Raw genomic sequence first — 25,195 nt, forward strand, 5'->3', positions numbered from 1 at the left:
CATTATCCTTCTGACTTTTTGGGTTTTACCCAAAACCCCAATCATCCCTAACTCATATTAAGTTTATGCCTGTAAATTGTAATTGTTATTTTTCAGCAAGAGGTTTAGAACCATTAGAGCTGAAAATGGCAAATGTGAAGTAAAATTTTTAAAAGCAATTAACAGTAATTAAGAGCAGATGCTGTTCTCTCTGATCACATCTCATTTCGTTTCTGACAGACTGCTTAGGCTTAGAGAAGACAATGTATAACTTTGGATTGGTATTCTCCTATATTATAACTATACATGCAGTGAAAATAAAGAATTCTGAAAAAGCAGACAAAGTATTTAGAGGGTTTTATAATTGTGCCACTTATTCTGGGTTTGTCTTTCAGACTTTCCTCCCTGGAACTCAGCAAACTGTAGTTAATTTTCTTCTGACTCTACTTACAGAATCAAAAGTAATATTCCTTTAAAAACAATTGAAAAAAATGAGACTACTTTTTAGCAAAACATGTGGATTGAAAATGTTGAATTTAAGAAATTTTGGATCTTTAGTCTTTAAGTCTTGACTTAAAACACTGGAGTTGTGTAAACTGTTAAGCCAATATGTCCATGTCATGCTTTAAGTGCCCTCAGGAGGGAGAACTTAATGAAAGTTTCTTATAATTTTGGTCTGAAGATCTGTGGAAAGAAGTAGGAGTAAGTAGCGTTATAGAAATAGCTGTGTGAATACTGAGACTCATGAAAAACAGTGTTTGTTATTCTCCAATTCACTTGTCCTTGGACTCTCTTTCACCTTGCTGTTGTGTACAGACAAGGCTATAGTCAAGGTGCAAGTTTTAGCTTTTAGCCACCTCTTAACTAAGAGGTTTCAGGGCTCAGCCTTAAGGGTTGAAGAGGCTGAGTGATCCATACGAGTTCAGACCAAGATGTCATCTTATGTGCTAGATAAATGTGTAGATACGGTCTCACCTTTCTGCTTGAAGTGGAGAGGTTGGGCACCAAGGTCGTGGCTCTGCAGCAAGAACAGATCTCGCATCTTGATCAAACAGTGGTGACTAGAGATATTGGTCCTCCAACGTGCTTTAGGTTAGGAGACACAGATGCCGTTTTTCTCCTTCCTGGCTATTTCTTGAGAACAGACCTTGCTATAGGAATTATTTTTCTGTTTGTCTGTTTCATTTACTTAGATATTTTTGTCTATATAAGCCTCTCTTAATTTGGTTGCTTTATTGAATGATTGCTAGCTATTAGGTTGCAGCACTCACCACCACTTTCCCCCTGTCTTTGCCAACCTACTTAGTGTTTTGTACCAAATGTGGTTTATTACATGACTGGTGCATAGCTGAGATACTGTATTGAGTTGTAAATAACAGCCTTTTCTGTGGTTGCCAGTTTTCAAAAAACTGCAATAAGACAGAAAAATATAATTGTTCATCTGTGCAAATTCAAGACACGATGTAGGAATGTTCTGATCTCCCACAACATTTTTGTATAGTATAACATTCTATATTTTTTTCCTATAGGAGATATTATAAAAATTCCTGCTGCTAAAAAGTTAAAGGCTTTCCAGACAAGCAGACAGGACATTTAGGAACAAGATAACCTTTGGAGTTCAATAGTTAGGCCTGTGTTGTTCAGCATATTCATAAGTTAGCTGGAAAAAAAGGCATGAATAGTGGTGATAAAATTTATGGATGATATTAAGGTCACTGAGGTGACAAGGGCAGACTGAAAAACTGTGCAGTCCTAGTCTCACTGTCTCTGAAAGAACATAGTTGAACTGGAAAATGCTCTGAGGAGGACAAGATGATTTCAAAGGTGAACAGGATAACTTTCATGTGAGAAATGACTGAATATAATAAACATGTTTGGAAAAGAGAAGATTAGCAGTGAGATGATGACCTAGGGAATGATGGTATTTTCCAATAAATGGATGCATCAAATGTAAGAGGTTTGGTTTTGGTTTTGGTGTGTTGTTTTTTTTTTTTTCTTCATAACAACAGCAGATTATTATTTCCTAATGTTAACTTAGAGTTTGAAATTTCTTACTGGAGATAACTATTTCCAGAGTAAATAAAAAATATGAAGCATATGAAATGCCCAAGTGGGTTCAAAAAGCATCTGGACAAACTTGGAGTAAAAAATGGTAAGGAACATTAAGCACAAAAATACCATCTTTAGCTCTGGAAGTCCCTGAGCTGCATAACACTGGAGCCTGAGAAAGCTTTCTGTAGAAGCGTATGTTTGTCCTGCAGTATGTTTTGCCATAAGCATCTGGTATCAATTGCTGTTGTAAATGGGATACTTTGCTAGATGGACGTTTGCTATTGCTTTTAAAATTTTTATACTGCTTTTGCTTTACTTTCCTTCAAAGCACCTGGAGACAGTCATTCTTTACTACACAGTGTTGTTTATTGTTTTGCAAAAACTGGCTGAAATTTATGTTACAGGTACCCATCATGGTAATTAAGAAATAAGGTATAAACATATAGGTAGGATTAGAGTTGGATCAGATGAAGAAAGAAGATTGCTTTATCATTTGTTGTGGGAAGAGGAATAGTCTGGACACCCTGTACCTGTGTCATAAGCACATTAGTAGCAGCTGCAAAATGATACTTAAATGATCCCCAAATGATAGTAAGTACCCACTGGAGGACTTACTGTTGTAGGATTAGATTAGCAATAACACTGGATATTGGGTCTCAGAGAATGTTAATTGCTAAAGAAATTGTTTCTGATAAACTAGAAAGCTACTTATGAGGTCAAAAGTCATTAAGGTAAGTGATTAATTTATTAGTTTCAAAATATTTGATTCGTAAAATTTGACACATATAGATATATGTTGGTAGTGGTTAATTCAGAGGACTGCAGGGTTCACAATGTATGTTACAGTAGCAATAAATGAAAACCACCTGAGCTTTATGTTGTTCTTTACCTCAGCCAAAAGTTCTTATGCATAAACCCCTTCTCTGCTGTTGTCAGGGATGTTTTATGTAATACTGCTTCCAGAAGTCCATGTGTTCCTTCATATCAACCCTTCCCTTTGGGCAATTACCCAAATTCCCAGTTTACAAAGAGATACGCTCATACCTGTCGAGGAGGTTGCTGCCCTCCTTTTTTAGGATGGTAGGGTCATACATTTTTGGATTCCCAAGTCTAATGTCACCTCTGGGGAGTCACCCTTGCCGAAGTAGGGCTTTTCTATAGCTTTTCTTCCATGGACCCACTGCTCCTTCAGGGTGTCTTATTGTCTGAAAGAGAGAGATTTGTATCATATTGTCACTGCTGCGGCACATACTGATGCTTTATATTAGTAATGATAGCTAGTTCAGTTTGAACATTACTGTTTTGTCTTCTACATGTAACATAAATTTAATTGCCACCTACTCTTATCTGAGTGCTCAGAAGACCTTTCTGGCTTTTCAGAAGTTCAGATTTCCCTATTTATACAAGAGTTCATGGAAAAATTGTTGTGTTCTGTGTTGGCCATCATTCAAAAATACTATTAATTTATCTGTATATGAAAAAGGAATGGTCCAGACATAGCCTTTATTCTGTAAGTGTCTTTCTTCTGCAAGCAGTGGCAGTCTAGCTCTTGTGGGTTTTGGCCACACAAAGATTTTGACATGTCTCATAAGGTCATGGAATTGGTCGGTCTGGTGTACATAGTCAGATACAGGTTATATGCATAAGCTGCAACTAATTAATTTATCAACAGTGACGTGAAAGTTTTTCTTTTTCCTTAAAGAACAATAACCAAAAATTTAGAATTCAAAAATAATTTTTTCTTTCAAAACTTGCCAGCATTGAAAGAAGGCTGATATTTGAGAATGCAGTGCACATCTACACATAATTTTAGTGACATTAAGGTGCAGCATGCTCTGAGTGCTGAAGTGACTAAGGTTTTGTTCATCACTTAATTTAACCTTCTGTAGCATTACTCTGAATTAGCTTGCTCAAGCAAGAGTATGTCTTAAAAATAATAGTTAAATCTTGATTACCATTTCTAATGACAGCATATTCATGGAACCTTAGTACAGTTGCTTAGATAATAGCTACTCTTGTTGATAACAATGACCCCTCATTCGTAGTTTGGCTTGGAGCAGGTATAGCTTCCAGCAAGGGCTTCTGTATGTTATGCCATTACCTTTTGTAATGCTGTTTTCTTTTTCTTTAGATATTTACCTATTGCAGTCCTTTAAGCACTTTAGCCTATTTAGCTTCACAAAAAGTAACTAAATTCCTCTTATTCCTCACTAGAGGGCATGTTTTTCAATGCTTTATTCATTTTGATGTTTCTCTATCATTCTGTCCAACTTCACATCCCGCTTGAAAAATGTTTACCAGACTCAGGTAACACAGAGGTAATTTAACTTCCTTACTCTCCCAGAGCTTCCCTGACTTTTTATAAAGTTCATTGTCTTTCTTAGATGTAGCTTCCCATTGGAAGCTCAAACTGGGGTGATTTTTCTCCATTATTTCCAAGTCCTCTTCATAGCTGCTACTGTTTTCATCTTGTATATATGCCTAATGTTCTTGTTTTCAAAATTATGTCTTTATATTTTTTATGTTGAATCTAGTGAGTGATTTAGATTCCTTATATTATCAACCTGCTTTTTGCATAATTTCCCACATGCCATCAAGACATCTAAATCATGATTTGTATTTTTTCTATGTCATGATTAAAAAAAATTGTCTAAGGTAAAAAAGTAACTATATGGCATTCCTCTAGAAACATTTCAGTTCAGTTCATTACCCTTTTGCCATTACATACTGAGATGTGTCATGCATAATATATTAATTCTGTTAATCTGTTGCATGTTTTTATGAAAACAAATGTCTCGTAGAAGTCTGTTTCATCAAATATATTATTTTTATTAACTAAACTTATAATGTTACCAAAAAGCCATCAAGTTAATTTGATAAGGTTTTTATATGAATTACAGTTGATGTGTGTTATTATATCACAAACTTTTAAACCTACATTAATCAAGGTTTGTGTTAGCTGTTTTGTTATAGAACCCCAAGTAGATGTCAGGCTGACGGATCATTTAATGTTTTAAACTATGGACTCACAATCAGTTTTGTTTTTCATCCTAGTTTTTTGAACCTTCCTTACCTTCACTGAAAACAGAGTTACTATTCCAGAGAGCAATAATATTGTTGGCCAACCCTTTTACGAATTTCTAATGCAAAGTATTCACATTCAGGTACTTCAAAAGATGTTAGTGTTGTTGGGCAGTATATTTCTATTCTCAGAGCAGGCTGACAAAATATCCCTCCTCTACAATACCAGTGAGGTAATTTATTAGCATTCTTTTTTACTTTCTCTCTTTAGTTTTGTGCAGATTATTTAGCCTCAGTGCAATCTGAAATTTCATATGTGGGGATGGGGAAAATTAGAGCTGATAAAAAGATAGGGCTTAAAAGGGGTTTTAGAATAGACCTAGTAAAAATAAAGACCAAGACAGTATGGAGAACAAAGGAAAGCATTTTGGCTTCCAGAATATCATAGAATGAATAGGGTTTTATGGGAAATTGAATTGCCAGAGTTGTAACAAGCTTGGTTTTTCTGCAACAGTCAAAGCAATCTGCTGCAGCACAGTGTGCAGCCGCATGAAATGATGACAATATAACCAACTTGTAATGCACTGATTGCAAACTTCAGACACCACATGGGGACTCGTGTCCCTGTGTTGCTGTGGTACTTTTCAAGCATAGAAAAAACCACTATATTATTACGTGTTGTCATACTAAGGCAATACTTAATAGGAAACATGGTGTTTATAATTTGTTCTCCATATATAGACAGCAGTTTCTTTCTGCTAATTTTGTTCTTGAATGCTGTAACCAATGCTTTGTAGTTAAGAATGTTCTTGTTTTAAGTTTCAGCTCTATTGCTTCAGACTGATTAGTGACTCAGGCAAATGTCGTTCCATCACTCTCTGAAGTCTGAAAGTCATTTTTACATTTGGTAATGACAGAAAAATACAGAAAAATACAACTTTCCCCCCCCAATAGCTACTACTTTCATAAAAATACCAGGTGTTGCAACTCTCTAAATTCAATCCTAATGTTTGATAGATGAGTTTTATTTCAGACATGTCAAAATCATTTCCTTTTTTTAAAATGATTCTTTATTAATAGGTTGATTAGCTCTCTCAGATGTTTTCATTAAAAATTATTGTATCGACAACTATTTTGAAGAACATAACAGTATTTCCTAAGTTATTGTGAACTATATTTTGTTCTTTCCCTTCCTCTTTGTTATTTGAAAAATATATTTCTTAGCACAACATTTAACTTTAAAAAGATGTGCCTTTCCGCCCACCCCTAAGATAGTACTCAAGAGTATATCAGGTATATTCCTCGAAACTGACTTAGTATATACCTCTAGTGAGGACACAACACAGAAGCAAAATCACTGCCATTTACTGGGCTGGTAAGGTAGTTTACCCTGCAACTTATATACTGAAGACTAATATGAATCAAACATACTTGCAAAAAAAAAAAAAAAAAAAGTGTTTAATTCATAACACTGAGTAAAAGTTAAATAAGATTTGCTTTAAGGGAACTTCTACACATTTCATTTTAGAAAGTTCATGCTAATGTTAAAGAATAATTTATACTAGGATCTAATATATTGTATTATGCAATTTTCCCTTTACTTATATCGTTGGATTGAAAGTAATGTTAATGAAAAGTGAGGATCTCAAATAGATAATAATGCAGTCTCTTTCATGAAATGAACACAGGAGTAACCACTCTCATTATGCTTTCATGTCTACCTTCGTCATTATTTTTTCATATTCATATTTTAGAAAAGCAACCTTTTCATTCATTGTTTCATTTTGCATTCATTGTTTCTAGCATTTTTTAAATACAGGGTAAGAGAGGTCACCTTCTTCCTCCAGGTGCTGTAGTCCAATAGAAATATAAGAAAGCCATTTATCAGTGGATTCTGATTGTGCAGTGGTCAGCATTTGTTTCCTAGTTTATTTGAAATGCTGTATTGGGCCCTCTTCCACACAGCTATGACACCTGCAGTATGGTGAATTGTTCATGAGCATTCCACCAGGAAAAGTGCTCTGGGATTAGCTGATTAAAGCTATCATTTAATCCTGTAAGAGTCATTTTTCTGTTTCCCTCCATCATGACCCAGGCACCATGGCGCTGGAGCAGACGGCTACTCCTTTCTGCAACATGCACCCGGCTTCCCAGGCTACTAGCAACAGACATGGGGATGGAGATGCTCACCCGGCTCTTGCCCTGCTCTTGGAACATGGTGAAGTCAGGCCACAACCATGGGGCTAGAAAATGCTGACTGTGCTGTAGGATGGAGCCGTGGTGGATCTAATATAGGCAAAAATCAACCCAAAATGTAGAGGACAGATGACTCTTTTATTGCTTTTTCTTTTTGGTTATTCAGCTCCGATGCACTTTTTAACTTGGTTCTCTGAATAATATTGTTCCAACAATGTTCCAATAATGTTGTGTTTTTACTGTCTCCTATTTATTCTTTCAGGATTTGTGGATTTAACACTCCATGATCAGGTCCATCTACTGGAATGTGCCTGGTTAGAGATACTGATGATTGGCTTAGTCTGGCGCTCCATGGAACACCCAGGAAAGCTTTTATTTGCACCTAACCTATTACTGGACAGGTCAGTCTGCATGTTGCTGTGAATTCTTTAAGTTAATATATTTCTACTGCAATCAGATTAGTTTTTAGCTTTTTGTCATCTAACTGATACTACAATTTGACAGTATGTCCTAAATTAAACAGATTTATAGTAGGTGGGACTGATAAAGGAACCCTTAAAAACATAGAAATGCTCTGGAATGTGATGCTGGTCATTTATTAGACAGGTAACGTGAAAGTTGCCTGCTGCTGGAAGTGCTTTCTTTCAAAAGCATCAGAAAATGTCTCAAATAATCTTGAGAGTTTGTTGCAAAACTAAATTAAATTAAAATTAAATACCAAACCATAATCACTTTAATTCAGATAATTAGTTCTGCTTACCTAAAATCCTCCTAGTTAGTCTTGTAGTCTTGGTTAGAATTGGTTTATCCAAGCAGCCAGACAAAATTTTGGAAGAAAATCCTGGTAGAGTCTTTTATTTGCATAGAATACTTTGGGTTTTTTTGGTGTTTGTTTTTTGGTTTTTTTTTTGTGGTTGTTTTTTTTTACTCTCCTGAAAACTGGAGTCAAATATGTAAAATACATACATGCTTGCTGCCTTAAATAATTTCTACTCATTCTTGCTAATATGCTGTAGGTGGTTCTAAATGAGAGAAAAATATGCATCTCTGCCATACGATATCCTGGATTTTAGCTGGCATTCTTCACAAATAAAAGCAGGAAGACTGATATATTTTTTCAAATATATTCTATTTGCTAATTCAAATTCAAGTTCTCTTTTTTCCCAGTCATGAAAAATTTCAGCCGTGAGAAAGAGTGTTAAAAGAGACTAACCAGTGGGCAGCGGTTTTGGCAAATGACTGTGGCAAATCTAGAAACAGTTGTTTAAAGAGTTATCCTAGCTATTGGTAGTCCTGTTTTGTTGAAGACCATTGCCCACACAGCAGAGTTGACAGGAGAACGCTTATGTGTACACACTGCTCACTTCAGTGCAGAGTTTGGCTTCTTGGTATAAACTGAAGGTGAATGAAGATCTGAGCTGAGGAGCTAGAGTATGTGGTAAGGCAGCTAAGAGCTAGGCATTCTTCCAATCTCATCACATAGCTGCATGGGCAACGAGCTACTTCAAAGTGATGGCAACAGAAGGTCAAGGGCACTGCCTTCAACTACTGCAACCATTAGCTGGGTGAATGAATCAAAAATTAATCAAAACTTCTTAGCAGAAAAATGTCTTTTGAGCGGCTTGCTCTGTTAACTGCTGTACTGAGTTTTCATGTTTGCATTTGTGTAGTGTTAATCCTTTGATTTTCCCCCTCCTCTATTGGTTTACTTTTCATATTTTAGTAAAATATAAATGATAATGACTAACAAGATAAAATATAATATTTCATAAGTATAGAGAAATGTTTAGTTTCTTAGGAAAAACCCTATTCCACTTGTGTAAGCACATAATCTGTGAGCTATGGGACTAGATACATATAAAACACATTCTCATTTTGTGTACGGAAAAAATCTGCTTGCCTAAATGTAAGTATAGTCTCCTCAAGAAAACATAACAGTTTTAAAATAATTTCTTAGTGCACATAAGAAACAAAATTTACTACTGTAGGAAAGTAAGTGTAGCATACTACTGAAAATTACTTTGAATTGCAACATAGCTTCCAAAGGCCAAGCCATCTGTTCCACATTCCATAATACAGGTTGTGAGAAAAAATTAAAAAATGAAAAGCAGAGCCAGAGTACCATTTTTCCTCCTTTTAGCTAAGAAAAACAGCTAGGGAAACACTTGAAACTTTTGTCTACCTCAAATAAAAATCCCCATGCTTTGAATAAAATGGAGTCTGAGCAGTTGATTCACACAGTTTAAACCAACTCTTCTGGTTTTAAAAAAAACAATTGAATGCAACTGGGACCACGTATTACTTTAGGGCTCAAAAATCAATGAAATGCATAATCAAAACAGGCTCTTTGTTTGACTTTCAAACAAGACTGTTTCTAAAAATGTAGATCTATTACAACTCATTTTCAAATAGTAAGAAACATGCTTCTAAGGCATCATATACTTGCATTCACTTTACTTGGTAGGGATGTTTGCTAAAACTAAAATAATAAATTACTTGACTCTGGGGAGCACTGACATGCTAAATGTTGATTTACTAGTTAATTAGTGCTAATGATATTTTGATGTGCTAATTTGATTTAGGCAAGTTGCCTTTTGAGGATGTTATAGGACAAAAGTGTATTGTTTGTCAGACTTGAGAGGGCAGGCCAGAGACTGATTCAAAGCCTGTTTAACTCAATGGAGTCCTTCCACTACATCAAGTATCTGGGCAAATATCACAAGGGTGAAAAACTTGTTTGATGCATTTGTTCATGATCTAAATAATGAAATAATCTGACTGAATGAGTAAAATAATGGAAAAGATGGATGCTGTAGTACAAATTCCTTTCATCTGTTTTCTCTCCTTACTCTTCAGCATGTTCTTTACACGATACTCTTTTGCAATGTTTTCATCCACAGCATGCTGTCCTGAATCATAGAATCATCACAGAATCATGGAATTGCAGAATGGTAGGGATTGGAAGGGACCTCTGGAGATCATCTTGTCCACTCCCCCCCCACTTGAGCAGGGACACCTAGAGCAGGGGGCACAGGACTGTGTCAAGGCGGGTTTTGAATATTTCCAGAGAAGGAGACTCCATGACCTCCCTGGGCAGCCTGTGCCACTGCTCTGGCACCCTCACAGGAAAGAAGTTTTTTCTCATATTGAGGTGGAACTTTCTGTGTTTCATTTTGTGCCCATAGCCCATTGTCTTGTCATTGGGCACTATTGAAAAGAGCCTAATCCCGTCATCCTGACACCCACCCTTTAGATATTTATAGGTATGGATGAAATCCCCCCTCAGTCTTCTCTTCTCCAGCCTGAACAAAACCAAGGCTTTCAGCCTTTCCTCATAAGGGAGATGCTCCAGTCCCCTGATCATCTTCATAGCTCTCCGCTGCACTTGCTCAAGCAGTTCCCTGTCCTTCTTAAACTGGGGGCCTAAAACTGGCCACAGTACTCCAGATGTGGCCTCACTAGGGCAGAGTAGAGGGGGAGGATAACCTCCCTCGACCTGCTGGCCACACTCCTTTTAATGCACCTCAGGATACCATTGGCCTTCTTGGCCACAAGGGCACATTGCTGGTTCATGGTCAGCTTGCTGTCCACCAGCACTCCCAGGCCCTTCTCAGCAGAGCTGCTTTCCAGTAGTTCAGCTCCCAACCTGTACCGGTGTATGGGGTTGTCCCTCCCCAGGTGCAGGACCTTGCACTTTCTTGAATTTCATGAGGTTCCCCTTGGCCCAGCTCCCCAGCTTGTCCAGATCTCGTTGAATGGCAGCACAGCCTTCCAGCCTATCAGCCACTCCTCCCAGCTTGGTATCATCAGCAAACTTGCTGAGGGTACACTCTATCCCTTCATCCAGGTCATTGATGAATATATTAAACAGGACTGGACAGAGCACAGACCCCTGGAGAACACCACTAGTTACAGGCCTCCATCCAGACTCTGCCCCGCTGATCATGACCCTCTGAGTTCTGTTGCTGAGCCAGTTCTCTGCCCACCTTACTGTCCGCTTATCCAACCCACACTTCTGTAGCTTGTCTATGAGGAGGCTATGGGACACAGTGTTGAATGCCTTACTGAAGTCAAGATAGACAATATCCACTGCCCTCCCTTCATCGACCCAGCCAGTCACGCCACCATAGAAGGCTATCAGTTTGGTCAAGCATGATCTTCCCTTGGTGAATCCACGTTGACTGTTTCTGATAACCTTCTTGTCCTCTACATGCCTGGAGGTGGCCTCCAGGATGAACTGCTCCATCACCTTTCCAGGGATGGAGGCGAGGCCGACTGGCGTATAGTTCCCCCGGTCCTCCTTCTTGCCCTTTTTGAAGACTGGAGTGACATTTGCTGTTCTCCAGTCCTCAGGCACCTCTCCTGTCCTCCAAGACCTTTCAAAGATGATAGAGAGTGGCTCAGCAAGAACATCCGCCAGGTCCCTCAGCACTCGCAGGTGCATCCCATTGGGGCACATGGATTTGTGACGATCCAGTTTGTGTAAGTGATCTCTGACCCTATTCTTCTCAACTGATAGTAAGTCTTCCTTTCTCCAGATTTTTTCTCTCTCTGGGAGCTGAGATGCCTGAGGGCCAGCCTTAGCAGTAAAGACTGAGGCAAAGAAGGCATTCAGTAACTCCACCTTTTCTGCATCCTGCATTGCCAGGGCCACTTCCTTGTTCAGCAGTGGGCCTACTGTATCCCCAGTCTTCCTTTTACTGCTGATGTATTTAAAGAAGCCCTTCTTGTTATCTTTGACATGGCTTGCCAGATTTAATTCCAAGTGGGCCTTGGCCTTCCTCATTGTATCTCTGCATAACATGAAGACATTCCTCCCAAGTGGCCAGTCCCTTTTTCCACATACTGTGAACCTCCCTCTTCCATCTGAGTTTCTCTAGGAGCTCTTTGCTTACCCATGTGGATCTCCTGGCTCCTCTGCCTGACTTCATCCTCCTAGGGATGCACTGATCTTGAGCTCGGAGGAAGTGCCCTTTGAATACTGTTCAGCTCTCTTGGGCCCCGCTGCCTTCCAGAGCCCTAGGACATGGGATTCCTCCTAACAGGTCTTTGAAGAGGACAAAGTTGGCCCTCTTGAAGTTCAAGGTTGTAATCCGACTAGTTGCCCCGCTTCTACCACACAGTATCCTGAACTCAACCATCTCATGGTCACTGCAGCCAAGGGTACCCCAACTCTCACATCCTCAACTGGGTCTTCCTTGTTTGTTAAGATAAGGTCAAGCAGCACATCTCACCACATTGGCTGCTCCACCACTTGCATCAAAAAGTTGTTCTCGATGCACTGCAGGAACCTTCTCGATTGTGCATGGCTCGCCGTGTTGCTTTTCCAGCAAATATCAGGTTGGTTGATGTCCCCCATGAGGACCAGGGCCTGCAATTGTGAGTTTACTTCCAGCTGTCTGTAGAAGGCTTCATCAACTTCCTCTTCTCGATCTGGTGGCCTGTAGGAAATGCCCACAACAATGTCACCCATATTTGGATGTCCTTTATTTTTTACCCACAAGCTCTCAACTTGTTCTCCTTCCACTCCAAGGCAGAGCTTGATACATTCCAGCTGCTCCCTCACATAAAGAGCCACTCCCCCACCTCGCCTTGCTGGTCTGTCTTTCCTGAAAAGACTGTAGCCATCCATGACCACATTCCAGTCATGCCAGCTATCCCACCATCTCTCTGTGACTGCAATGAGATCATGGCCCTGCGACCACACACAGACCTCTGGTTCCTCCTATTTATTTCCTATGCTGTGTGTGTTGTTGTACAGGCAAATCCCCATCACACTTTTCCTGTTACCTGATCCATGGGGTTAACAGCATTTGCAAATACTAATTAAGCTACTGTCTGTAATCCAGAGTCACCAACTACAGACGGTAAAACCTAGACCTGTCTCTAACCTGTGTCTTTCTCAACTTAGAGCAAATTCCATATTGTTAATATGGAGCTTTACCACGTGTTGCTCATGCATCTCCCTCTCTCTCATCATTCTGTGGCAGCCATCCTCTCTGACATCCCTTTCATTTTTCACATTCAGGCTTCTCCTGTCTCTAACAGATTCTTTCTGTCTAGAATCTTGGAGACAGGTAGTCATTTGTATACATCTGTACATAAATCTCAGTCAAGTTTTATTATGCAACTTTCTTACCTTTTGGCTAGATAAATAAATACAGGCTTGTCTTGTTCATATCTGTCTGAAATGCCATAAAAATAACATTCCTATTTTGTTTGTTTGTTTGTTTGTTTTTGAACAAATCTGATTTTTCTTCTCCTAGCTCACTCCTCCTACTTGGGTCATATTAAACACGAGCTTGTCTTGTCTCTGAAGATCTTTTAGAGACTCTCTTTTCTCATTCTGTGAGAGTCTACTTGTTACATTTTCAAATAAATACCTCTATAATTTTCCTATGTAACAATTCACACTTGGAAGACTCCTTAAAACTATCTGTAAAGCTGCATCATTTGTTATTCATTTTAAGTTCCTTCTTAAAAATTTGCTTTGCCTATAAAAAAAAAAAGCAACAATTAAGCTGCCATTATGTGTAGACTACTGCCTTCTGTATGGATCAATATCATCACATTATCCCTTTCTGTTGCCACTCTGCCTTGTAATTAGTTAAGGTATTCTGTGGGGTAATGCATCCCTTTCTTATTCTGTTACTGCACTATCTAAATGCTTGAACGTTGGTTCAAAATCAGGACTTTTAGCAGACTTCCAGTTACACATAACTGGTACATTTTTACAGTGCAGAACTGATGCTATTAAAAAAGCTCAAATAACAATAATTATAGGTTAGAAAAACAGGCCCAAACAGGAATCACAATGGCACACTGGCAGTACTTGCAGTTAATGTACAGTATCTGATACAGTCAAAGAAAGCCCAGGATAAATGCAAATCTTTTATATTCTGTGTTTGAAAATTAGTCTATTGTATAAGGCAAATCCAGAAGTAAAGGCTTATGTTTCTAATGGCACAAACCAGATGTTCCCTGTCTGGAGGGTTCCCAAGAAACTAGACCTTAAATATGTCATTAGATTAGGGCTGAAATTTGCCAGGCCTGAAAATAGGCTGTTTATAATTTTGAAGAAAATGTAATGTTTCTTCAGGAGTAAGAAAGTAATATTTTATTGTATTTTTAAAGGATTTGTTGCATCCAAATATCATGCTGATCAAAGGTTACTTAAGGGTTTGAAACATAATTATAAAGAAACTCATGGTAGAAATAGCTAAACTGCTGACTGAAGTGGATGACTTCTCACCTGAAACATCCTCAGTATCAGCAAAATGGGAAACACAGTGCTGCATTTTAAAAAGGTGGGTGGAACTTCTGCCCAGTGATAGTTGTAAGGAACCTGATGGAATACTGTCTAAAGAAGAGAATTGGCTGAGGTGCAACTAAACATGACATAATAGTAAAGAGTCACCATTCATTTTGTGAGGGAAAGACATGCATCATAAATACATCGGAGTTCTTAGAAGAAATTAACAAACAAGTGGATGAGTGGGATCCTGTTTGATTTCCAAAAGGTATTAAACAAGATCCAAATTTTATGTAGACAAATGTGAACTGATACATACAGGAGAAGAACAATCCTAATGTTCATTAACTGCATTCTGAGTTGAACTTTCCATGTTGCAGTTGACAGTAGTCAGTTCTTTGGAAACAGTAGTTCTTTGCTCACCAGCAGTTGAAAAGTAAATAGAGAACAGCTTTTCCCCCCAAGAATCATTACAATAGGAAAAAGAAATAGTAGAGATCATTGTTGTTCCATTGTTTAAATCTGTACTGCATCTGTGCTTAGAAATACGTGCCTTTCTGATTTTCCTTATCTTAGGAGGAATATTGAAAAAAACAGGAAAGGTATCCAGAGGGGTTGCATAGGCAGTCAAAGAGAGAGAGGAGCTTTGGTACAAAGAATAACTAAATAGACTGTATTCTCTGCCTGTGATGCTCAATGGAGGAAGGGAAACAAAATAGGGATGATAGGAACTGTATCAAGTCATAAGCATGGTAAGAAGAAGTACGGTAATCCACAAGTTATTATCTCTTCCAGTATAGCGCTAGAGGTAATCACTTGAAATCAACAGATCCAAAAGCCTATACACTTAGCCCAGGGCTAAATATACCTTTGATATGAGCCCGTATGGCTGTTCTCATTTTATGTTCCAATGTTAGCTTCTTATCATGATTGAAAAAAGTGTCTAGCAGCAAAAAATCAGTCTAGGGACTCGTAAAATTTCAGTCAAATGTAGTCAGCATATCCATGTTTCTACCAGGTTATTTCCTTCTTCCTATGGTGACATCTAGTCTGCTGTTCAGGGTTTTGGTTTTTTTTTAAACTCTTGTTCACTTCCTTTTCCAGTGCTTGATGGACCATTTTCATTCTTTGTGAAAAAAATTGAAGAATTTTCACGTTACTCACTTTCATGTTGAGCAATGGAAGGAGGCCGTGGATCTCTTTAAACTGCAGCTAGCATGAATAGCATAAAGAATTAAATCATTCATTGTATGATTAAGCAGCTGAATAATTTACTGCTTTTATGGCTTTGGTCTGAAAGTTTCTCACCCCATCTGAAAAGTATCTTTTAAATTTTCTGTGCAGATAGTGCTTTCCAATGTTTTATAGACAGATGATTAGATACAATAGAAGAGCATCAGGATGAAATCTGAGTATGTTTTGCAAGTCCCTCAACTTGTAAAATGTTCCAGATGCCTGAGTACATCACATTTGTCTGTCACTTGAGTAAGTGTACAAAATTTTTTTGGCACTGTGTAATTGTGGATGGATTAATTACCATTGACGACTTAGAAACATGGAAGCAAAGTGGTCACAAATGCTTCGTTCAGAGTGCTTCATTAGTGACCCACTTCCTTTATTTCAAAGGGAAAAAAACCCATAGGCAAGAAGTATATCCAAATTTGCACTTCAAAATAAATTTGAAAAACAATTGTGCATTTCATTTTCATCCCATCTTTAATAGCAATAGATTCTGTGCTGGAAACCCAGCTCAAACAATGATCCTGTCATCAGGCTACTTACCTGACAGAGCAGAGTGGATCAACATGTAGAGAATTAAGGAATCTCGATAAAATTAAATTTCTCTTTCATCTTTCATTTTATTGTTGTATTTTGAGATGTATTATTGTATTGTAGACCCCAGAGAATGAAAAGAATATTACAAAAGACAGAATTATACATCTTAAAACAATATAAAGGGAATAATTTCTATTTATTGTAAATCAGTCTTTATTGTGTCTTGGAGCAAAATTAAAAGACTACCTATTTTGTAATTCAAACAACTTAAACGTAAATCAGGAGGACCCTTCTAGAGTCTGGGAAGGTGCTGGGTAATGTTCAAAGTGACGAACTCTTTAAAATAAAATAAAATAAAATAAAAGCCCCTCTTATTATGATCTTCCTAATTTTCAGCTGTTAGAAAAAGAGGATCCCTGGGTGGGTTTGTAGGCACAGAGCAGAAATTTTCAGAGAGAATGAAATCATTTCTGGAATCAAGATAGCCCCTACACAAATTTTAAGATTGCTTCTTCATCTAGTCACTCTGACCTTGGAAGCTCAGGCCCCAGTTCTAGGTCACGTTGAATTGTGATGTTGATCTTTCCAAAATTAAACTTTCTTTGCATTTCTGATATGAAGAGAATTTTGAAATCTTTTTGGCTTTAAGGTGATTCAGTCTGAATGTAAGTTAAACTGAAAAAGGCCTTCCTGTCAACAAGAATAACATTTTTCAGCCAATTATTAAAACTTTATTATTCCCAAATGGAGGGCCTTCATAATAATTTTCTAATCTAAAACTCTCAAGTGCAACAACAAAAAAATCAGTTTTCTTAGAAATATTATAGCAGAATTTTAGAGATTTTTCCTATTTGTCATATTTCTGGATATATTTTACAACATATTTCACCAAGAAAAAAATAATTTTAAAGGTACCTAGTAGTTAATTGTCTATATGTTTCAGACATGATTCACCTCTGCTGAAATGTATAGTGTGCTCTTACTTTATCTGCCTAGGTAGATGATTCTCAGTTGATCTAGTAGGGAAAGACACTTAGTCATGACTACATGGCTCTGAGGACAAGGGTCAAGGGCATGGGAGCCCAGGTGGTCAATCCACTGGGGCAGCTGGGGAAAAGGGGCTTGAGGAAGAGTGGACAGATCCTGCAGGTCAACAACTGGCTGCATAGCTGGTGCCAACAACAGGGATTCAATTTCTATGATCATGGCACCTACTCTGAGGATCAAGGATGGCTCGGAAGTGATGAGATCAACCTCATCAGGTGGGGCAAATGCATGATTTCCCCAGGCTGGCCGTCCTGGTGAAGGAGATTTAAACCAGGAACAACAGGGGATGGGGATGATGACTCACAGTCAAGTGGGTGGTATTTTGGGCTGGCAAAAACATTTAGGGTGATGTGGACAGGAGAGTTGTTGTAATCAACAAAATGTAGCAGTAGAAAACACACACACACACACACGCCCCCAGTGTGTGTATGCACGTAAATACAGAAGTGCCTACAGGACAACATGATGGGGGAAGTTCCATGCATTTTCTGGGAAATCAGCACAACTGGGTGCTCTCTGAGCCAGCAATGCTCCCACATGGCAAAGGCAGCAAACAACCTCCTGGGCTGCATTAGGAGAATCATTACCAACAGCTGGCCCTGCTGAGGCAAATCTGGAGTGCTGTGTCCAGGTCTGAGCTCCCCAGTACAAGACAGACATGTACATACTGGAGTGAGTCCAGTGAAGGGCCACAAAGATGATTAATGGACTGGAGCATCTCTCATACAGGGAGAGGCTGAGAAGACTTGGATCTGATCAGAGTGTATAAAAACCTGATGGGACAGGGGGAGAAGACAGAGCAAGATTCTTAATCATAGGACAAGAGGTTGTGGAGTCTCAATCCTCGGAGATACTGAAAAACCCAACAAGATATGGTATTGAGAACCTGCTGTAGGTGGCCCTGCTGTGAGCTGGAGCCTTGAACTAGATGACCTCTAGACAGCCTTCCCAGCTTCAGCAATTCTTGTATTCTGTGACTAACTCTAGATGAAAACCACTTTAAAAGGGATTTTTGTTTCTTTTTTAATTTATAAGTGTGCTGCTCCGTATTTATTGCAATTATTTGTCAATGATGACCTTTAAATCTTGGACTTACTTTAAAACTTTTGAATACATTTCAGCCAGAAGTTATTCCAATTCTCTGTTCTGATAAGCTTATATTGAAAAAGAAACAAAGGGCTCGAGGAACAGCAGGATATAATACCACTCATTGACTGTAATCTATAAAGTTCTTCAGGGTGTGTCATTTGAAAGCCAGTGTTCAGGGAGAATTGAGATGAATAAAAGATGTTGCTACCTCTGAATTACTTTGCTACCACCTTTAGTGATAAAGGCTCATGAACAAGTCAGTTTAAAAAAACCCACACAGAAAACAACACAACAGAACCACTACAGAACAAGCCTTGTATCTTTAATTTCTCTCTTTCTGAATCTCTCCCCTTCATGCCCACCTTCCACTTACCAGTGGATTTGTGTGATGGTACAAGCCTAATTGTTGTGATCAAAACCACCATTTTTTAAAGCAAAATGCTATTTCACCTCATGAGTACTGCCACAGAACAATAAATAAGCTAGGCATTTATTTTCATCAGCAGGCCTTGCATTTGATACTGTGGTTTAGTTTACTCATGGTAGTCTCTGATTTTCTCTTTGCCTCCTGTTCTGTTGAGATTTGTTCCAGAGCTTTGGGGGCTAATTTTTTTCAGATTTTATTTTTTTTTTCCTGCTTACTTTTCCCCTAACCTTTTCCACAGTCTACCGAGTTACTGGTTAAATGCAGGATGGTCTGAAGTAAAATTTCACTGCTAATAAAAATTTCCTCATCTTTTAATTATTGATAAAGCATAGCATTGTACAGAAGGGGGAATCCTCAGTTAAGTAGCCTTCCAACACCTATCTGGCAGTATTTAAGGCATCCCGATGGATGTTCTTGGTTTGGTCTTAAAACCTTGGAGATAGAGCTTTCCTGACACCCCACCTCCTTAAGCTGTTTAAGTGCATCACTTTACACAGGAGTAGAAAGTGTTTATCAACATCTATTAATAGAGCTAATGTATATAGAACACATTAATGTATATAAAAATCATCTCTTGTCTTGAAGAAAGACATCACTTATGCATAAAGCCTGCAGTAATATTCTAATGAGTAGAATATAAAAAAAAAAGTTAAAACACTTTGGCAATTCTTTAGTGCTTCAGAAAAAGCACAGGATATAATGGTTCTGCTCTTTTATCTATTCCCAGTCTTCCTGAATTTCATCTCTTATTTGGCTTTATTTTAACATCTCTCATTTGGTGTGTGAGTTAGCCACCACTTTTGGTTCATAGCTAGCTCAAGGAGCAACCAAAAGAGACATCAGAAAAGATTAGCAAACCTCAGAGGATGGTGGGCTGGTAATTTTGTCAGTACTGGAAGAGGTAGGAATTGCCTATTTGAGCCTCAGGCTCAATCCTAATTGCTTTGTCACTATAGAAAAGAGAGCTGTTCTGGGTGAAAACTGCTGCTGTGCATGGGCAACCATTTTTTTCAACATCTTTTTGGAAAGTGATGATGCCAACAGGAGTAACTCAAAGGGTAGGTTATGTGCAAAGGTGTAAACATAACTGCCCAGCTCAGTGGAGGAAAAAAAAGCCTTGCTCTTAGGGGTCCCTTCTGCTCTTGCCTCTTTTCATTACTCAAAATTATGTTTGGAAATAATGTTTCAGCTTTATTTCTTATTTGGCAAACATCTGTTTCAAGAATCTCTTGAAGGGAAAAAAACTTGATTCCATGTTGAATTATGCTCATTCCAGTCCAGTACTTCTGCAATTGCCCAGCTGCAAGTGATTCTTAGACTGTGATTCATGCATTGACACTAATGGCACATATTTTTTAATGAATAGCCAAAAATATTGTATTTGTTTAAACAACAAGAAATAATTACTGCAACAGTGTTGTAAATCAACTGGAAGATTTTAGTGAACTATCCCCCACCCCCAAAAAAGAAGAAAAAAAAAAAGAAAGCAAAATGAATAATTGAAGGTAACTTTCTGAAAAAGGTACATTTCCTCAGTTTGTGTTTCATCCCTCTGAATTTGTGTCCTTGGCTCTGGACAGAGAGATGTTCTTCCTTGCCTGTGCCAGGACTGAATAAGTTAATGAATTAGAAATAAATCCTAACCAAATACAACATAAGTATGAGAATGAGATGTAAGTAGGAGAAAATGTCTAGACGATAGGCATTGAGAATGAATAGACTATAAAGAATAGAAAGGAGTGTACTCCTTACAAACCTTTCTCCAAAATACAATCTGATGAAGAGATATTGAAGTATGGGAAAGTTGGGTTAACTTTTAAATTTTATTTTTTCTTCTCTATTTTATATTCTGTGCCAGATTTATGCATAAACTGAAGCCAAAGGGCTGTAATATGGTGATTGGGTTTTTTTGATCACTGCTTTAGTACATCAAACCTTATTTGTATAATTTAAGGATTGCTTTTGTTCTTTACTCAGGTGCTGACTGCATGTTTGGATTCTTGGTTAAAAAGCTCCACACCAGTAATAAATCCTTGCTTCTAATGGTACCTTCTGAAACTAAACTCTTTCAGGAACTTCTCCAACAGTTTATGTTAGAAACAAAAATTTTGGTTGTAGCTCATTTTGTCCAACCTGTTTCTTGAAGCAAGACCATTGCCAACACCTGCTTAGGACAGCTTTGACTTTTTCTAGCTTTCTTGGAAGTATCTAAGGATTGAGAACACACAGCCTCTCTGGGTACCTGTTTCAGGGTTGCACCACCCTCCTACAATCCAGCTTGAACATTCCAAGCTGTAGCTTACCGCAGTTAATTGCCTTTTGATTTAACATTCACTGATCCTGAGATCTTGGTTGAGCCCTGTTTGTAATGCCCCTTCAAGCAGTTGTAGACTGCAGTTTTTTCTTTCCCCTCTCCAGCATAGTTTCCTTTTCACCAGCCTGAACAGATCAGTCACCCAACCCCTCTTTGTAGGCCATGCGCTGCATGCCTCTGATCATCACAAGAGGAGGAGACATCTAATATACTTCTTGAGCTGAGGGGCCTGAAACCAGACATAGGCACAGCCTCAGCAGGACGAAGTAGAGGTGGGGGAAAAATAATTTCTCTTGTTAACTTAATTTGCATACGATTTGCCTTATCCACAGAGAGAGATATGCTGTTGGCTTATATTTTATCTAGTTTCCATTTTCCAGGAGGGCTGCTGCTCAGCCCATTGCTTTTCCAACCTGTACAGATGCATGGGTTTATTTGGCCCTGGATGCGGAATTTTGTACTTCTCCTTGTTGAACTTCATGAGGTTTCTATCATAGAATCATAGAATCATTGAATCATTAAGGTTGGAAAAGACCTTTAGGATCATCAAGTCCAACTGTCAACCCAACACTACCACGTCTCCTAAACCCTGCCTGAAGTGCTACGTCTACATGCCTTTTCTATTAGTTCCCCCCTCCGGGGTCCCTCTAGCACTGAGATTGTGCTATGTAGAGTATCAGCCTCCCTCCAGAACCAACTTAGTATCATCCACAAATTTGAAGATGAACTTTTTTTCCTCATCCAGATTATTGATAAATACATTAAACAGCATTGGCTCTGAAGTCAGCCTCTGGAGTACTTATTACCAACTGCAAACTAGCCATTACTGCTACACTTTGAATCCAGCCTGATTTCCACCCATGTATCTGTCTGTCTGTTCAGCCTGTACTTCCCTGGTGTACAGATAAGAATGCTGTAAATCAAAAACCTTACTACAGTTGAATTATATCGCATGCACCACCTTCCCTTTGATCATTTAACTGATAGTTTCACCACAGAGTCAATTGTGTTGGCCTAACACAATCCGGTATCCTGGACCCTCCTTGATTTTGTCAGTTGAGTTAGCCTTCTACTATTTGTCAGGTACCTCTTTCAATCTCCATGATTTTTTTTGTAAGTGATAGATAGTAGCCTAATGAATACATTGACCACCTATTTCAGCACCCTGAAATGAACTCCATTTGACTTCAATGATTGGAGTTAGTCTTCAGTGTAATTACTAATTCTCTGAGTAATTCCCTAACCTGTCAATATGCTTCTTATGGTTTTGCCAGTGAAATCTGACACACACAAAAAAGAAAAGCTGTTGAGTGTTTCAATCTATCCCATATAGTCAGTCACCAGGTTTAGTCCCCTATTTGCTCTCACTGAAATTCCATTTGTTGCTGCCATACTTGTAAAATCCCATCTTGTTACCCTCCATATCCCTCAATAGCTCAAGCAGTGCTTTGGTACTCTTCCTTTTCTGCCTGCTTTTATTTAAATTTCTTGTATGTTCTTTTGCCTTTTAGTTCATTAAGGGGCTCATTGCTTAGCCAAGTGGACCTTCTGTTGAAATACCTGGTCTTCCTCTGCAATGGGATGGGCTTGTTCCTGAGCTCTCAATACGTTTGCCTTAAAATATCATATAGTTCCTTTGACACTTTTCCCCATCATATCTCCAAGAATATTCTCCCTAGCAATTCTCTAAATAAACTGCAGCCTGTTCTTCTGAAACCGAGAGTCATAGTTTCGTTTGCATTCTCAGCCTATGCCTGGATCCTGAGCTCAATCACATCTCATGGTTGCTGCAGCCAAATTTCCTAGCTGTGGCCACATTCACTAGCAATTTCTTATTGTTTTTGAAGAATGGGTCAACAGAGCATTGCCCTTGGTTGTCCACTGTGCTGTTTGTGTTGGGGAGTTATCTTCAACACAGTCCAGAAGCTCCCTGGACTGCGTGCACAATGCTCTGTTGACCTTCCAGCCAATTATTGCAGTCTGTAGAAATTCTCCACAGGACTGTAGACCAGTGATTGGGAGACTTCTGTAAGTTATTTATAGAAAGACTTATACTCTTGGCCAGACAGTTTGTAACAATCCCCGCCCCCTCCATTCTCCTCCCCACCCTCCCAATCATCAGTGCTAATTTCTCCTCTGACCTATACACAGAGGCTCCTGACATACGTGATTCTGGTTTCTGATGGCCTGTGCAATCAAGGTTTTCCTTCATGTAGAGCTCAAGTTTTTCTCCTCTTCTTCCATACTTGTTCTTCTTAATCAAGTTGTACCCATCCATGACCATTCTCCAACTATATGTGCTATCTGCTCTAATCTGTGCACTATCCCACCAAGCCTCTGTAATTCCTAGCTTTAGGCATAGGGATACATCCCATGACAAGCCTTGTTTAGGGGCTTCCTCACCAAGTTACTAAGTCCATTTGTGAAGATGACTCTCCCTCTCCTACTCTGGCTGATCCCATCTGTTCTTGGCAGTCTCTTGTCATCAGATGAAGTACCGTGATCAAAGCAGCCAGAGAGACAACAAATACACAGTCAGGCTTTGGTTTGATGGTGCATCTGTGCCAACTTGGGCTTTTCCCTTTGAATGGAAAGTTTGATGAGGACATCCCCTGAGACCCTGTTCCCCTCACCTAAACACCCTTCACTGTTAATGTTTACTTGTCTGTCACTTGATCTCGTGTTTCTGTAAAAGGCATTCCTGATATCTAGGGTTTTTCCAAGACACAAGTAATATCTGAGTTCTTATTCCTACATACAGGGTTCAAGGAGGAGAGGACTGAGTTAGTAAAAGAGGACTGAGTCATGAATCTCTTAAGAAGCTTTGTCACATACAAGTCCTTGGGATGGGCTGCATCCAAGAGTGTTGGATGATGTGATTGCAAGGCTGTTCTCTATCATTGAAAGGCTTGGAGACCAGGAGAGGTCCTCTATTACTGGAGAAAGGCATATGTTGCGCTCATCTCCAATGGAAGAAAGACAGACAGTCTGGGAACTACAGGTTGGCCAGTCAGCATCGCTTCTATCATGAGGAAAATCATAGAGCTCTCTTGGAAGTTTTTTATGTGAACAGGAAGGACAAGATGGTGAGTGTGAATTAGCATAGATTTAGGGTATATTGTGCTTGACCAATCTGATTGCTTTCTGTGATAAAATGACTAGGTCTCTTGTTAATGGTTCACACTCTACCTTGATACTAAGTACAGTTGGAGTTCCTCAGGGGCCTATCCTAGGATGTGTCCTGTTAAAAGTCTTTGTCAATGACCTGGAGGAGAAAATGGAGAGCGCTGTCTTCAAACCTGCAGATCACACAAAGTAAGGGGTGCAGTTGTTACGCTGCCATACAGATAGACCTAGACAGGTTGGAGGAATGGGCTGACAGAAACCTAATGAAATTCAGTCAGGAGAAATGCAAAGTCCTGCACCTGTGATGTACTTAACCCACTGCTATTGTTTAAGCTGGGGTCTAAGTAGCTGGGGAACAGCTTTGCTGGAAAGGTCCTGGGGTGCTGGTGAACAGCAATCTGTGCATACACCAGTACTGCAACATGGGAGCAATGAAGGCCAACAGTATCAGTAGTAGTGTAGGCAGTAGAGCAAGGGAAGTAATCATTCCACTTTATCTGGCACTCATTAGACCATATCTGGAATACCACATCTAGCTTTGCACCCCTCATTACGAAAAGATACTAATAAACTCCAGTAATACTAGTGGAGAGCAACTGAGTTGGAGGCACGTACCTTATGGCTGAGAGAAGCAGATTTGTTCAGCCTGGAGAAGAAACGGCTTTTGAGAATGCTTAACCAAAAATCTACAAGGAGATTATCAAGGCTCTTTATTAAGATGTTTAATGGGAGACTGAGAAACAGGAGTTATAAACTGAAGCAGAGGAGGTTCTGGCTGGATACAGGGAGAAAAAAAAAAAACATGATGATGAAAATAATTAGGCTGAGAGAGGTTGTGCAGTCTCCATCCTTGGAGGTTTTCAAGACCAGACTTGCATAAAGCCTTGAGTGAACTGATCCTGCTTTGAGTGGGAGG

At 38.9% G+C, this 25,195-nt stretch overlaps 1 protein-coding gene across 1 annotated transcript in view; it reads left to right on the forward strand.

Annotated features, from left to right (window-relative positions):
* ESR1 (estrogen receptor 1) overlaps positions 1-25,195 on the forward strand; it is a 124,841-nt gene that overhangs the window by 80,308 nt on the left and 19,338 nt on the right. Inside the window, 1 exon segment of the mRNA XM_064447056.1 lies at positions 7,511-7,649. Within this exon segment, the coding sequence (XP_064303126.1) occupies positions 7,511-7,649 (139 nt within the window).

Source organism: Phalacrocorax carbo, chromosome 3 (assembly GCF_963921805.1).
Source record: "Phalacrocorax carbo chromosome 3, bPhaCar2.1, whole genome shotgun sequence".
In the NCBI taxonomy this organism is placed as follows: Eukaryota; Metazoa; Chordata; class Aves; order Suliformes; family Phalacrocoracidae; genus Phalacrocorax; species Phalacrocorax carbo.